General features: G+C 43.8%; 1 protein-coding gene across 1 annotated transcript in view; it reads left to right on the plus strand.

Annotated features, from left to right (window-relative positions):
* The first annotated feature begins 227 nt into the window (after positions 1–227).
* Positions 228–14,483, plus strand: part of DISC1 (DISC1 scaffold protein) — a 230,231-nt gene continuing 215,975 nt past the window's right edge. Inside the window, exon 1 of the mRNA XM_068147069.1 lies at positions 228–303. Within this exon, the coding sequence (XP_068003170.1) occupies positions 228–303 (76 nt within the window). The remainder of the gene's footprint in view (positions 304–14,483) is intronic.

A 14,483-nucleotide genomic window follows, 5' to 3' on the forward strand; every position in this document is an offset into this window, starting at 1 on the left:
TTCGGGGCCCGCCTCCACGGTCGGGCCTCTGTGTGGAGGACGGCCGTGGCAGCACCGCCCCGCCAGACCCGCAACACCCTCCCGCGCCGGGCCCGCCCGTTCACCGCCCTCTCCTTCCCCAAGGCGGTGGAGCTGCCTGCAGCCCGCCTCCAGCTGGGAGGGGCCGCCGACACCACCGCTTTCCGCCCCGGTGAGGGGCTGGCGGGGGTGGGGTGGGGGTGTCCGGGATGTGGCGGCCGCAGCCCCGGCTGGGCGGTACCGACAGGCGGCGCCGCGGCGGCGCGGGGGAGGCGGTGAGCTCAGGTGAGCGGGAGGCGGCTGAGGGTCCCGCGGCTGGGGAGGGTGGGTCAGGCCGGCGACGCGAGGAGTGTAGGGGGATAGCGGCGATTGAAGCTCGTCGTTACCCTCTTCCTCTCACCCTCCTCACGCCGCCGCGCCGGCGAAGCAGGAAAGGATGCGAGGCGCCGAGAGAAGCTCGTGAGCGAGCAGTGGCCGCTGGGGAGCGAGTCCGAGCCCTGTCCGGGCCGGGGCCAGCAGCGCTTCACGCAGATGGGGCGGCTCGGCTGGACGCTGCCTTCAGGCTGGGAGGGCCGGCAGCTCATGATTTTCAGTCGTGTTGAGTATGGGGGAATTTAGGGTGTTTTAGGTGAAAAATATGGATCTTCCATTTTGCAGTCTTAAGTTTTAGGATTTTTAAGTCCCTTGTGGAGTTCGCATTTATTTCACAGTAAATGTAGTCTAAGAAACTGTTACAACATTGGAATAACTTTTTAAAACTATAATAATTATTATTATTATTATTATAATTATTATTATTCCACTTTAGCCAGTGTGAATATACTGATGCAAAGATGTTTCACTGATTTATTTAAAAATAACCAACTGTGAAGACAGAAGTAATGGTGCTCTTAGAAAAGTCACCCATATAGTATCCCCAAACTTGGCCTAGAGAGAGAAAAATGAAACTACCATCTTAACAGGGAAGCCGTGCTTATACTTTTATGAGAACTGAGTTTCTTAAGACTGTAACTTCTAATGTGGATGAGCAGCCCTCCTTCTCCCTCAGTGCAGCAGTCATTATCTGGCTGGAACTACCAGCTGCTCCCATTATCATTGGTGCTGGTGATATGCTGGAGCAATTGTAGGGAAATGCTGGAAAAAATAAACCCACTTCACCTTTCCCAGGAGAGCTGGGGAAGAAAGGCATGTCACTTGCTGGGTGCCTCCACTGCCTTTTGGGCTGTCTGGCATGTGCAATTCTCTGAGCTCCAGCTGGACTTTCTGCAAACACTTCAGTTGTCCTTGCCAATGGAAAACAGTTCATTCATGTTTTGGTAATCCATGCTAATCTTCGTGTACAAGTGTTTGAGTAACTTTTTGCTATGCTTCTGAATAGTGAGTTAAGCATGCTGTAGTGAAGTGCTTTTATAGTAAAGGCTTTTGCAAAATACACTGCAGAACATACACCAGCAAGCACTACTGGTAATTAAAAGTAAATGAGACAAATAAATGGCCAAAGTATGCTGTGACACATCTCTGGTTTTGTCCTTTAGTATCCATTCACTTACTTGCTAATTTGCAGTTGACCTTATGGGAACTCATGAAAATGGGAGTAGTTCTAGTTTATTAAACTTTTATTGTTTAAATAATAAAGTCCCTCTAATTATGTTGTACAGGTTTTCCACCATCTCATTGCTGAAGTTAAAATTGTGGTTCCTTCTAGAAGGCATTGACAGTGGTTTTCCAGTTGAAGCTGCAGTAGAGTTTTACTGTTACAAGGGCTTTCAGGCGTTTATGAAACTGAAAAGTTGTGGTTTGAAATAAACTTTGGATTTTTTAAAAAGAAAAAAGCAGAGTTTAGAGGTCTGTGGTTACTATAAATGTTGTGGTCATGGTGGGTTGAGAATGTAAGTGACCCCCAAATGCTTATGAATGGTGTTTTGTGTGCTTGAGATGAACACCCTGTCCAACAATGCCACTTTTTTCTTACTCTCCAGTGCTTGTACTATCAAAGTTATGCTTAGGCAGTGAAAATAACATGCTCTTACATGATACTGGTGATTCCAGCACAGCAACACTCTAAAGAGGAGTCAGAAGCAAGTGTTGTATTCCCACTGGCTTCCTCCCCTGTAATTTAGATAAATCAGTCTCTGTTCTCTTCAACAAAATTAAGTCAAAAGTTTGATCTTAAGTGGCTGCTGGAATTGCAGTGGGTTGGTGTAAGAAAAGAGGATTTATTAGCACTGGGATAAATTAATTAGGATGAATGAGACAGAAAGCACCGCAAACAATGTTTTATACTTACAGAGGTGAAAACCCTAAAGGTTAATTCTGACTTTGTTCACAAATTAAGCACACTCGGTTAGGCTTTTTTTTTTGCTCACCATAACTTGGGTTTCTGACAGCCTTTCAAATGAAATTTACTGAGGTGTCTTAACACTTCCCAAGCACTCCTTGGGATTTTTTTTTTTTTTTTCATTTTAGCATTGGGTTTCCTCAGGCAAATCTTGTGGCCTTTCCTGGTTTCCACCATAATGTATATTAACAGCTCTTGTGGAAAGAGGTCTTCTTACCTTCCTACCACCTCAAAGGTGAACAGAAGGGAACCTGTGCCGTTGCCATAGTGATTTCCAAGTCCATCCTTAGTATCTTGTGTCTTTTTCCAGAGAGCAGCCCATTCATGCTGTGTCACTTAGATTAGGATTGAGCCCAGGGTATGTTGTAATACTATTCAATATTCTTGAAGGAAAACTGCTGCAAAACCCTTATGTATTCCAAATGAATGTGTCCTTTGTAAATCAGCAGTCACACGAGATAAAACTTGGCCCTCTGGCACTGAACAAAGGCTACTTACTGTGCCCATGTTAAGCATGGTAGTATCCTTATTTGGAGGTGTTTGCTTAGTTCTATGTAATGTTAAGCGTTATTTAACACTTCATTTAATTTCCACCTCCACACCCCCCTTGTCTTTTAGCATATAGGCACAGATTCCATTAAAGGCTCACCTGAAAAATGCTTTCAGGGAGAAACATTCATTTATTGAGCCTACTAGCTGCTGCTGCTGTGGAAGCATAGATCTGCTATTGACATACTTTGTTTGTTAAACATGAGTTTTCTGTATGTAAATTGAATTAGCTATTGACATGGAGTTACTTCCCTATTTACTGATGCTGAGAATGTGAAGTGGCTTAATGACTAATTTGAAGTCTGCAGGCAGAGGAGTGAGGTCACATGGTTGATTCAGTAGGGTTTCTTTGTTCAGTGCAATTCCTTTGGGGCATGCAGAATTTGGATTCTGGCTTCCCTTCTTGCATATTGTACAATGCTATACTCTCTGTTTCAGACCCTACTTCATCTTATAGCCTTGCTTCCTTCCAGTACATCTCTTATTAGCTGTGTGTCATAAATTACTAATTGGGACTCTGGTGTCTAATGAATATGATTGGTAGCACTTTTTATTCTCACCGCCTCCTCTCTTTCCTTCCTTTCATGATGCCTTACAGATAGATATGTTAGGTGTGTCACCCTGGTGTCATACTAAGTTGTCTGATTACTCTGCTGTTTTTGCCTTCTGTCAGTATACTGATTTGTAACAAGAAGTGTAAAAATATATAAAGTAGATTTTACCCTGAAAAGTAAATATTTACTATATGAACAGAATTAGGGATGACAAGTGGAAAATGCATTTTTTTTATAGTATTTAGTTAATGCCTTTCATTTCAAAGGTCTGTGCATTACCTGTGTTTACAGATTGGATCAAATGGCACCTGAAACAAACCTGCAAATGTAACAATAATTTGCTAAACGCAGTGTATGTGTACACTGACTATATACTCAGGCGGTAAAATCTCCTCAGAGAAGACCTGCGTGGGAGGAGTGGCTGCTCGAAAAATGAAGAGCAGAATGTGATGTGTGTGAACCCAGTGCCGGGTGCTGCACTTTGGCCACAACAACCCCATGCAGAGCTACAGGCTGGGTTCAGAGTGGCTGGAGAGCTGCCAAACAGAGAGGGACATGGGGGTGCTGATTGACAGCTGCCTGAACATGAGCCAGCAGTGTGCCCACGTGGCCAAGAAGGCCAATGGCATCCTGGCCTGCATTAGGAATAGTGTGGCCAGCAGGAGCAGGGAAGTCATTGTGCCCCTGTACTCTGCATTGGTTAGGCCACACCTTGAGTCTTGTGTCCAGTTCTGGGCCCCTCAGTTTAAGAAGGACATCAAGACACTTGAACGTGTCCAGAGAAGGGCAACAAGGCTGATGAGAGGCCTTGAACACAAGCCCTATGAGGAGAGGCTGAGGGAGCTGGGATTGTTTAGCCTGGAGAAGAGGAGGCTCAGGGGTGACCTCATTGCTCTCTACAACTACCTGAAAGGTGGTTGTAGCCAGGAAGGGGTTGGCCTCTTCTCCCAGGCAACCAGCACCAGAACAAGGGGACACAGCCTCAAGCTGCGCTGGGGGAAGTTTAGGCTTGAGGTGAGGAGAAAGTTCTTCACCGAGCGAGTCATTCGTCATTGGAATGTGCTGCCCAGGGAGGTGGTGGAGTCACCGTCCCTGGAAGTGTTCAAGAGGGGATTGGATGTGGCACTTGGTGCCATGGTCTAGTCATGAGGTCTGTGTTTACAGGTTGGACTCGATGATCTTTGAGGTCTCTTTCAACCTTGGTGATACTGTGATAACTTTCCATTTTCTGTGCAATGGCAGAAGAATTGGTTGTTTGGAGGGGTTTAGTGGTTGAAAGTTTTCTTTTGCGGGGCTTAGAAATCATTAGAGCAAGAAACCATTACAGAGGAAAATATTTTAGCAGAGTGACTTCAGGCAACCTGTGAGTGAAGTCAAGAGGTTGATGATGAGTATTGTAAAATGGAGTAAGAATGAAAGGGTTAGTATTGGTGGGAGAGGCAGGAACTGGAAGTTGCTATCATTAGATTTTCTGAATTGTTTTGCGAGTCTCCGGATCTGTGTAAGGTGAGGCATGCTCAGTGGTGGTAGCTTCTGAAGACCTTGGTAAATTCTCCGCAATAATAATGGAAAAGTAGAATCAAACAGTACTGATATTATCAATGTACCTGCAGATAATCAAGTTTGACAATGGCTTCACAGCTTTGCTGAGGTGAGCAGTAGTGGCTCCTAGCTGAGCTCCTCTATCTGGCAGCGCTTGGAATTTAAGTCAGTAGCCAGGCTTTTGATTCTGAAAAGTATTTTTTGAGTGTTTAAACAAATCATTCTTACAGTCTTTTTGTTTTGTCTTTGGAAAGACGTAAAGTCTCCAGGGAGCTTGGGAAGCGGAAGAGCAGGTTTTTCCTGATGGTAAGCTGCTTTCTTGCTGTCTTAGTGGGATACCAAAAGCAGTTTGCTTCCTATCTTTAATAGTATGATGGTAAGCATCCTTTCCATTGACATAGCAGCTTAGTTTTATGGATTATCACTACTGTAGACATACAGGCACCTGTAATGGTGTTTGTGGGGACTACTTGCAAGGCCATATGCTTATAGCTGTGGGCTTTGCTTACAGCGACAGGCTTTTCTCTTACCTTATGGCTATCCAATTCTTGTTGTCCCTGTTCCCACATACCCAAATGTTATACTTCAGAGAAACATCACAAGGTTCCAAGGAAGGAGCATTATTGCCTATTCAGTATGATAAATCCAAACAGCCTCAGCTCTATAGCATATCTGACTTTTTGTTGGGAGGGCTAAGCTGATCGTATCAGGAAGGGCTTCTCTTCCCCATTTTTTGGCTTTGGGAAAAGGAACTTTCCCTTCTATGTTAGTTTTGGCCAGGGATAGTTACTGAGGCAGGGATGAGATTGAATTTCATGCGCTGGGCTGAAGTCCAGATGCTTCCTGTTGCTAATGTCCTGTGGAGACTTAGGTGATGGGGGGAATGGGCAGCACAGCTGTTTGCTGGGACTTGGCTGTTCTCATTTATACTTGTCAGTACTTGCACTTATAGCTGAGGTTGTAATCAGAGGCAGCTGAGCTGCGGTTGTGCTCTTGAAGAGCCAATCTCAGGAGAGCAGGACAGGCAGCTGCTGCGTTTGGTGGTGTTTGACATTTCTGCAGCAAGTTTTCCATAATTTTAATGTATTTGGGTTTCTCTATCCCAGGCAATGGGGGTGATACAGAAGGGGTGCCAACATCTGAGCATCAGCATTGGTGTGCAGCCTCAAGGGCATGAGATGCTCTCAAACACCCTGGATGGTCCCCGGCTATGCTGTCATGCAGTGGGGCAGCACTGTTTTGGCAGGGCACTGTGATAAAACTTTGGTCCTGTCCTGGTAGAGCCCTTGTTTAGGAAAGCAATAAATTTTAATTTGCTTACAGCAAGATAAAAGTCTTGAGGACAGCCTTGCTGAACTTGTGTGATAAAGGCCTGGTTGCCATTGCCTAGAGTGCATCTGAGTGCAGCTGATTCTTTGTGTGATTTTGCTCCCAAACTGGTTAATAATCAACGGGTACTGCATTTTCTTGTGAAACATGAACATGGTCATGGTAAGACAGCTGCTTGTATTCCCGTGCAGTGTTCCTATGCTTGTGGTCTGCCAGTCTTGTACAGATTTGGCCATGAGAAGAGCAGCTCCATTTAATGGTGCCTTCTGAGCAGTGAATCAGAGCTGTCTGTCTGCTTACTGTGAGAATGAAGATGAGAAAAAATCCTGCCTTTTCAGGGGTCTCAAGTTGCTGTAAGGTAACAGAAGAGCAGCTCTTGCTTCTTCCTTTGTATGCAGCAAGCACAAACATAGAATCATGGAATTCATTGTGTTGGAAGGGACCTTTGATCATCTTGTCCAACCACCTTGCAGCAGTCAGGGACATCTCTGATTAGATCAGCTTGCTCAGGGCCCCACCAAGTTTGACCTTGAATGTCTCCAGGAATTGGGCCTCTTCAACATCTCTAGGGAACCTGTTCCAGTATTTCACCACCCTCATTGTGGACAACTTCCTCCTAATATCCAACCCAAATCTACCCTGCTTTTATTTAAAACCATTGCCCCTCATCCTGTCACTACAAGCCCTTCTAAACAGTCCTCCAGCCTTCCTGTAGGTCCCCTCCAGATACTAAAATGCTGCTATAAGGCCTCCCCAGAGCCTTCTCTTCTCCAGGCTGAACAGCCGTAACTCTCTCAGCCTGTCTTTGTGGAAGAGGTGCTCCAGCCCTCTGATCATCTTTGTGGCCCTCCTCTTGACTTTCTTCAGCAGGTTGATGTCCTGGCTGTGTTGAAGACTCCAGAGATGGACACAGTACTCCAGGTGAGTACTTTCACCAGAGCAGAGTGGCAGAACCACTTCTCTTGGCCTGCTGGCCACACTGTTGATCTTTCAGCAGAATGCAATTTTTCCTGCTATGGCACCAGCTTTTATCTATGACAGGATTTTCCATGGGATCATTTGCTCCAAAGCCAAGTTAGGAACCATTTCATGTTGACCAAGGAGGTGTTCTCTGCCTGCCTGCAGTGTAGTTACCATGCTTAGTTTTTCAGAACTACATTTGTAACTGTCTTTTTCTGTATGAGATAGGACTGGAAACTAATAACCAGTGGTACTGTTTTGGGAAGAACAAATCCGTAGGACTTCTGATTTATTTTTTTGTGTGAAATCTGCCAGCTTGCCCTATTGTTCTTCAGGACCTTCTGTTTACCCCTTACAGCATGGTAAGATTTTTTCATCTTGGGTTGAACAGGCTGCGTGTATTCATGGCATTCACTTTCCAAATTAATTTAGTATAATTTAAAAAGAATTTGGCTTTGTTATAACTGCTGATAACAATGTATAACAATACTTAACTGTGTTTCTGTTGAGCTTGGCAAGGCACTGAATTTCTTGATGAGGGTTCAGATCTTTCTACTGGATCTGGACACACACTTCTTATGTTACTGCTTTCTGTGCTGCCAGGTCTTAGTGAACCTGTGTTCTTTGCCTAAGCATTAATTTGGAAGCCTAGGCATTAAGCCTATTGAATTTAGGTTGTCCGTGGCTTCAATACTGAAAGGCCAGCATGACTTTTGTGCAAGCTGTATGAGAAGTACATGGAGTTGCTCTCTCAGGTATCTTCTTCGGAGTAAATATTCTATGTCTCAAAATGACCTCTAGTGACTCAAAAAAATCATGATATAAAATATAAGAAATGTTTTTAAAAGGAAGAGTACAATGCAGGGAGATAAGTAGGAAATAACAATATCAGCAATAGTAATAAAAACCCAAACAGACCAGGTGAAGACAATACAGAGGACTAAAGGATTCTGTATATTCTGCAGCCTGTATATTTATTTCAAGCACCAACACTGTAGTGTAACTGAAGAAGAAAGAGATCAGTGCCAGAAATTGCTCAAATTCAAAACAAAGCCAATAAAGAGAAGAGGAAATACAGAAATAACTGTGTTTGCCAGCTCAGTCATATGGAACGTACACATCTGTGGTACGGTTATGGCTGCCTAATACAGCTGTGTGGCAGAGTACTCAGAGTTGCCTTTTCCATGCCCATGTTATAATTAAACTTTCATGGACTGGATAGGATAGTGGCAGTATTCCTTGGGCAGAGATGATCCCCCTTCTTTCTTTGCCAGGAACTTTGTGAGTGGCAGGTTTTGTTGCAGCTGTTCAGAGGTGATGTTAGATTATTTTTTCTTTATGTGTAATGCCCTTGGCACTATTTAACAGATTATGTTTTTGAAAGGCAAGTGTCTTCAGATGGTTATAGTCTTGTAGATGGCTCTATCTTGTCCCCCCGTTGGAAAGCAACCTAAGAAAAGTAATGCTTAATATAGCAAACTGAAGAATGCCTTGAGAGACACTCTCCAATGCTTGTACACCCAAATAAAAAGCCTCAGTAATAAATATTTTGTGAAATAACTGCAATAGATCAAAGTGACGCTTAAGTGATGCTCATGAGCATCCTTTCATCACCAGCTAAATACTAAAGGTCTGCTGCTGTGGAATAAAAGGAGTTCTGGTATTACTATGCCTCACTGTATCTGTGTTGCTTAAGGCACTGACCATTGTTGAAGCTTGTGATTCCTCTGTGTGTGTGTGCGTATGCAGAATGCTCAAATAATAGTTAAGAACCTGTTTATTTTAAGACCTGAACTTTATTCTTGATTTTGTTCATTGAGTCAGCTGTTTCCAGCTTCCAGGATATGATGAAACTATTGTTTACTAACTTCCTTGTGGATCCTTTGTGGAATTGTTTGATAAATTGTTTTCTTGCTAAGTTGGATTCATCTTCACAGATGAAACTCTTGAACTTCTGTTGTGTGTATAGATAACTAGTGGAATGCTGGAAATCCTGAGATGTATTTAAAGCCTAGAGATCTGATACAAAAGTTTAGGTTGGAAGGCACTTCAGGAGTTTTCTGGTCCTGCTCAAAGTAGGATTGACTCTGAGGTTGTGCCAGGTTTCTCAGGGCTTTATCCTTTTAGGTCTTCAAAACCTCCAAAGACTGCACAGTCTCTCTGGGCAGCCTGCTCCGCTGTTTGGCTGCCCTCAGGGTGAAAAAGTTTTCCTTTGTACCCAGCCTAAACCTCTCTTGTTTTGAGTTACTGCCATTTCTTGTCCTTGTTTCTTGTGTGCAGCTGTAGATGGGTTGCTGTTAGTCTCACTATTGCTATGTAGCATCTTTGGAACATTGGTAATAGAGGGTAATCAGATGCCATTTCTAACATCTTTGAGTTTTAGAGCGGCACACTTGGTATTCTTTGATTTGCTTTCCTTCCTATAGCATAAAATAGCACTGCATTTGCTGAAATTTACTGTCGCTGCAAATATATCTTTGTACCCAAAGAGGGCATTGTAGCATTACAGATGTCCTTAGTTCTGCCTTCTTGTCTTTCTCTGATACAGAGGCCCTTGCTTATGACTCAGACTTTAAGGTAGTTTAAGATATTTTGTTGCTGTTTTTTTTGTTCAGTAAAGCACTATGACACTTGTATTGTGCAGAAATGAAAATCCCTGTGTCTTCTCAGTAACTCTCATCATTTTGTTGACACCTCTTTGTTTTTGTAAGGCTGTACATGCAAGATGTTTCTGATCACTGAGGCTTCAAGGGAGAGGATGTGTTTTTCAGGTTGTGAAATTTTTTCCCCCTTTGTCAGGAGAGGATTTAAGAGGTTTCCAGCTTAAAGGTGGTGCTGTTTCACTTGGGAATTAAAGGAGCCTGTCAATGAACTTCTGTGTATGGAGTATCCTACTGGACTGACTTGACACAGATATTTTACAAATATACTGTCCTGTGTCAGATCTGTGGATTCGTATAGACTTGATTAGTTTTGGAGTACTAAAATGTGGGCAGGTGCTGGTCACATTATATATGTTAAGAAGTCATCTAGATATGGTGCTTGTATTTGCTTCAAATTGCTAGTCAGGAGTGCTATCCCTAAACCTGGAAGAAGCGCGGAAGAAATCCTCTGCTGCTACTACACTCACACTACTCAGAGATCTGCCCTGTACTACTGAAAGGAACAGGCAAATGTGAGCTACCTTGCACAGGATCCTGCTAATCCTGGGGTTTGAAATAATGAGTTAATGATATATACTTACTCTAGAAACCAAGTAGAGTAATACTCAAATTTTTTCTCTGCCAAGCTTTTTGTGTTACTGAAGCAGATCTTTTCAGGTGTGTGTATTTAACACCATATGGTACAATCTGTGCCTTTTTGTATCCATTTGAAAAGCTAAGCTAAATCCATAATATGTTGACCTGAAAAACTGCTTCGTTGACTTATTCAAGACAATCTTCTTTTAATATAGAGAGCATTTTTGAAAGGTCAGTGTGATTTTTGAGTTGACTTTTTTATATATATATATATATATGAAATATTATTTTTTTACTTGAAGTATTCTGCTTAAGCCTTTCTTTCATTATGATATCACACAGAGTCCTTGCTACCCAAGAAACATCTGCAAGCTATCACCTCTAAGGGTATGATTTCTTTATAGATTACTGCTGTTTTTTAATTTGTTTGGATAATACAAGCAGACAGGTAAAGGTCAACAGAAGGTGACAGTGCCTATGGCCTTGTACTTAGGTAGGAATATTTAAGTCAGTTACAAATAGCATGTGACAGAAATAACCTAAAAAAGCCTTTGGCCAAAATCAGTGCTTCCATTGAGCATCATAAGCATATGTTAATAAGCATAACTGGTATTAGCTAATATATGTTGGCCCAGGAAGACTGTCAGAGTAAATTGTGGCAGGTAATTGTCTTGATTTCCTAGATATGAATAACAGTGATTTACAGTCATAGGAAAGAAGCTCTTACAAGAGTGTTTTCATTGAGGTGATTTCAGAGGGGATGAATAGAGCCAGTGTGCATTTAGAGTGGGGTTTGGTTTAGATGCTGGGGTTTGGTGTGTGTGCTGTGAGAGAGGTAGCAGGAGGCCTGAGAACTGGCTTAAGTCCTGGTAGCCGACAGGCTGAATATCTGGAGGCAAGCTCTGAAATCAGTAGACGCAGCTGGAATGGGGCTGGGTGGCTTCTAAATGCACCTGAAAAAGCTTAGAATCTTCTCAGCCAGGAGTCTGAAGCAGGAAAGGATGGAACTGTCTGAGGGAACTGGGGAGCTAGAGGGCCTGGAAGCTCATGCAGGAATGGTTTTTGGAGCCAAGTTGAGATGTGCTTGCTTGCTGTTGTGAGGGAAATGCTGTTAGGGGGCTGAGGGATACTTGTGCATGTCGAGGTCATGATAAAAAGGATAAACTAAAAAGGACCAAAGAGGTGGTGTTGAGGAATGATATTGGGAAAGAGAGAGTATCTCTGTATGGCTTTGAGTATTGTTTGTGAGCTTTGTGGATGGTTAACACTCTGAATTATGTAGCATTAAGTCTGACATATGCAGAGTTCAGTTAAAGGTCCAGAACAGTGACAGGAAAGATTTCTGGCCTTTTTCATTACTTTGAAGTGAAAAATTGATTTGTGAGAATTAATTTGGGATCAAGGAGAGAAATGGAGTGGAAGTTGATGAAGAAGTCTGGGTTTGGTGGGAGCAGTGAAAAACGTGCAGTGTTGGTATCAGCAGAGCTGGGACGGAGGCAAAAATGAATGAATGACAAAATAGATCCTTTAGCCTGGGTTCTGACTGGCTGCTATTAGACTGTATTCCCTCATCCTTGTCTACTTCTAGTGGGTACAGCTTTTGAATGTGTGTGAAGACAGGACTTTGGTCCAGTTGAGTCTTTAGTCTCCAGTCCTGGTGCAAGGCATGTAGGGTGACTCTCAGCTCCTGCCTGGAGCTGAGTAGACAGTTACTTAGATCTCCTATGAGTCACTTGTGAAGTCTGGTTACAGAGGTAGTGTTTTTGCAATACCTGGTGATGTAGGTAGGTAATACAAAGTTTGGCCTGTAATGCCAGGGCTCTTATCCATTGAGGTGTAGACTACCAGCTGTCTAATGCAAGTTGATGTCTTCTTTGAGTGCTCCTCAGCCCTTTTTGGAGACCTTCTCATCTTCCATATCAATTGCTGTTGTTGCTCTCTTGTGGCACATATGCTATTTCAGTGCAGTTACTCTGAGAAGTTATTTTTTGTTGTTGTAGTTCAGTATTTTTTTTAGATATCTAACATGCTGTAAGTGGAGTGATTTCTCTCCCATTTTATGGAGAAGGAGCTGTGATTTCTGCTAGAAAGGAAGTGTTCTTGCCTGAGATCTTTATTGATGATCTGGATGAGGGCATTGAGTCCATCATCAGTAAATTTGCTGATGACACCAAGCTGGGGGCAAGAGTTGATCTGCTGGAGGGTAGAGAGGCTCTGCAGAGAGACCTCGACAGGCTGGACAGATGGGCAGAATCCAACGGCATGAGATTTAACACATCCAAGTGCCGGGTTCTGCACACTGGCCACAACAACCCCATGCAGTGCTACAGACTGGGGTCAGAGTGGCTGGAGAGCAGCCAGGCAGAGAGGGACCTGGGGGTGCTGGTCGATGGTAGGCTGAACATGAGCCTGCAGTGTGCCCAGGCAGCCAAGAGGGCCAATGACGTCCTGGCCTGCATCAGGAACAGTGTGGCCAGCAGGAGCAGGGAGGTCATTCTGCCCCTGTACACTGCACTGGTTAGGCCACACCTCGAGTACTGTGTCCAGTTCTGGGCCCCTCAGTTTAGGAAAGATGTTGACTTGCTGGAACAAGTCCAGAGAAGAGCAACAAAGTTGGTGAGGGGTTTGGAACACAAGCCCTATGAGGAGAGGCTGAGGGAGCTGGGGTTGCTCAGCCTGGAGAAGAGGAGACTCAGGGGTGACCTTATCACTCTCTACAACTACCTGAAAGGAGGTTGTAGACAGGCTGATGATGGTCTCTTCTCCCAGGCACCCAGTACCAGAACAAGAGGACACAGTCTCAGGCTGCGCCAGGGGAGGTTCAGGTTAGATATTAGGAAGAAGTTCTATACAGAAAGAGTGATTGCGCTATGGAATGGGTTGCCCAGGGAGGTGGTGGAGTCGCCGTCATTGAAGGTGTTCAGAAGGAGACTTGATGGGGTGCTTGGTGCCATGGGTTAGCTGTTTGGGTGGGTTGGATTGGTTGATGGGTTGGACACGATGATCTTGAAGGTCTATTCCAACCTGGTTTGGTTTATTCTAATAAAGGTTTATTCTAATAAAGATTAGTATTCTGCTGCAGTTTCACCAGTATTTGCTATAGTACTTCTTCCACAGTTTGTTCATAAAATAATCTAAGAATTTTGCCTGTGCCATCTACTTTTCTCCTCCATGCTAGAGGAAAAGCATATAGGTAATGTCTTCACTTTGGTGGTCTCAGGCCAAATAAAACAAACTTCCAACTTCTGTTTTGTCTGTCTGCACCCTTGGGTAAGGGTTGTAAAGGTCAAGCCATATTCTCACTGAAGATCTCAAAAGGGATTTCATGTGTGTCTTTCCTATCTACCACTGTAAGGTCTCTAAGGGAACTTCACTCGTCCTTCTGGAGCACAAAGGTTCACCCCTCACAGGCTGTAACATCTACAGACTGATGATGCTGAGTAATCTGCTGGCCTTCAGCAAGGACTTGCATTAACTGATATTGTCTCTGTAGCCATTGAGACTACAAGAGCTCTACTGCAGTCTGTGCCTAGTGGGTTCAGCTGAGAGTCTTCATCCTGCTGCTGGTCTGGTGATTTATTGTTAGCCGACAAAAGCACAATCCACACTATTGCTGCTGCAGAGAGTGGAAAATACCCAAGTACAGAAATTCTGTGGGAGCATAGAGTTACATGTTCGTGCAATGCCCTGGGATTTTCTTTTGGGGAGAACAGATTGAAGGAGCAGTGCTGCTCATTTGCCTGCCTCCTCCCATGCATTGCTGTGGGCTCTGTCCCATGCATTGCTGTAACTGCAGGTTGTGTACATACCTCACTTTTTGCAGTGTCTTACATTAAGCTACATCCTAAGATGCTATGCTTTTGGTGGGAAGTTAGTGATCTACTTTCCTGATCTCTGGAGCTCCATTCCATTTCCAGCTTTTTTCTAGACAGCATTGATATCACATCCTGACAG

The sequence above is a fragment of the Melanerpes formicivorus genome, unplaced genomic scaffold (assembly GCF_026170545.1).
Source record: "Melanerpes formicivorus ecotype bairdi unplaced genomic scaffold, bMelFor1.0.p_v2 SCAF_2, whole genome shotgun sequence".
Lineage (NCBI taxonomy): Eukaryota > Metazoa > Chordata > Aves > Piciformes > Picidae > Melanerpes > Melanerpes formicivorus.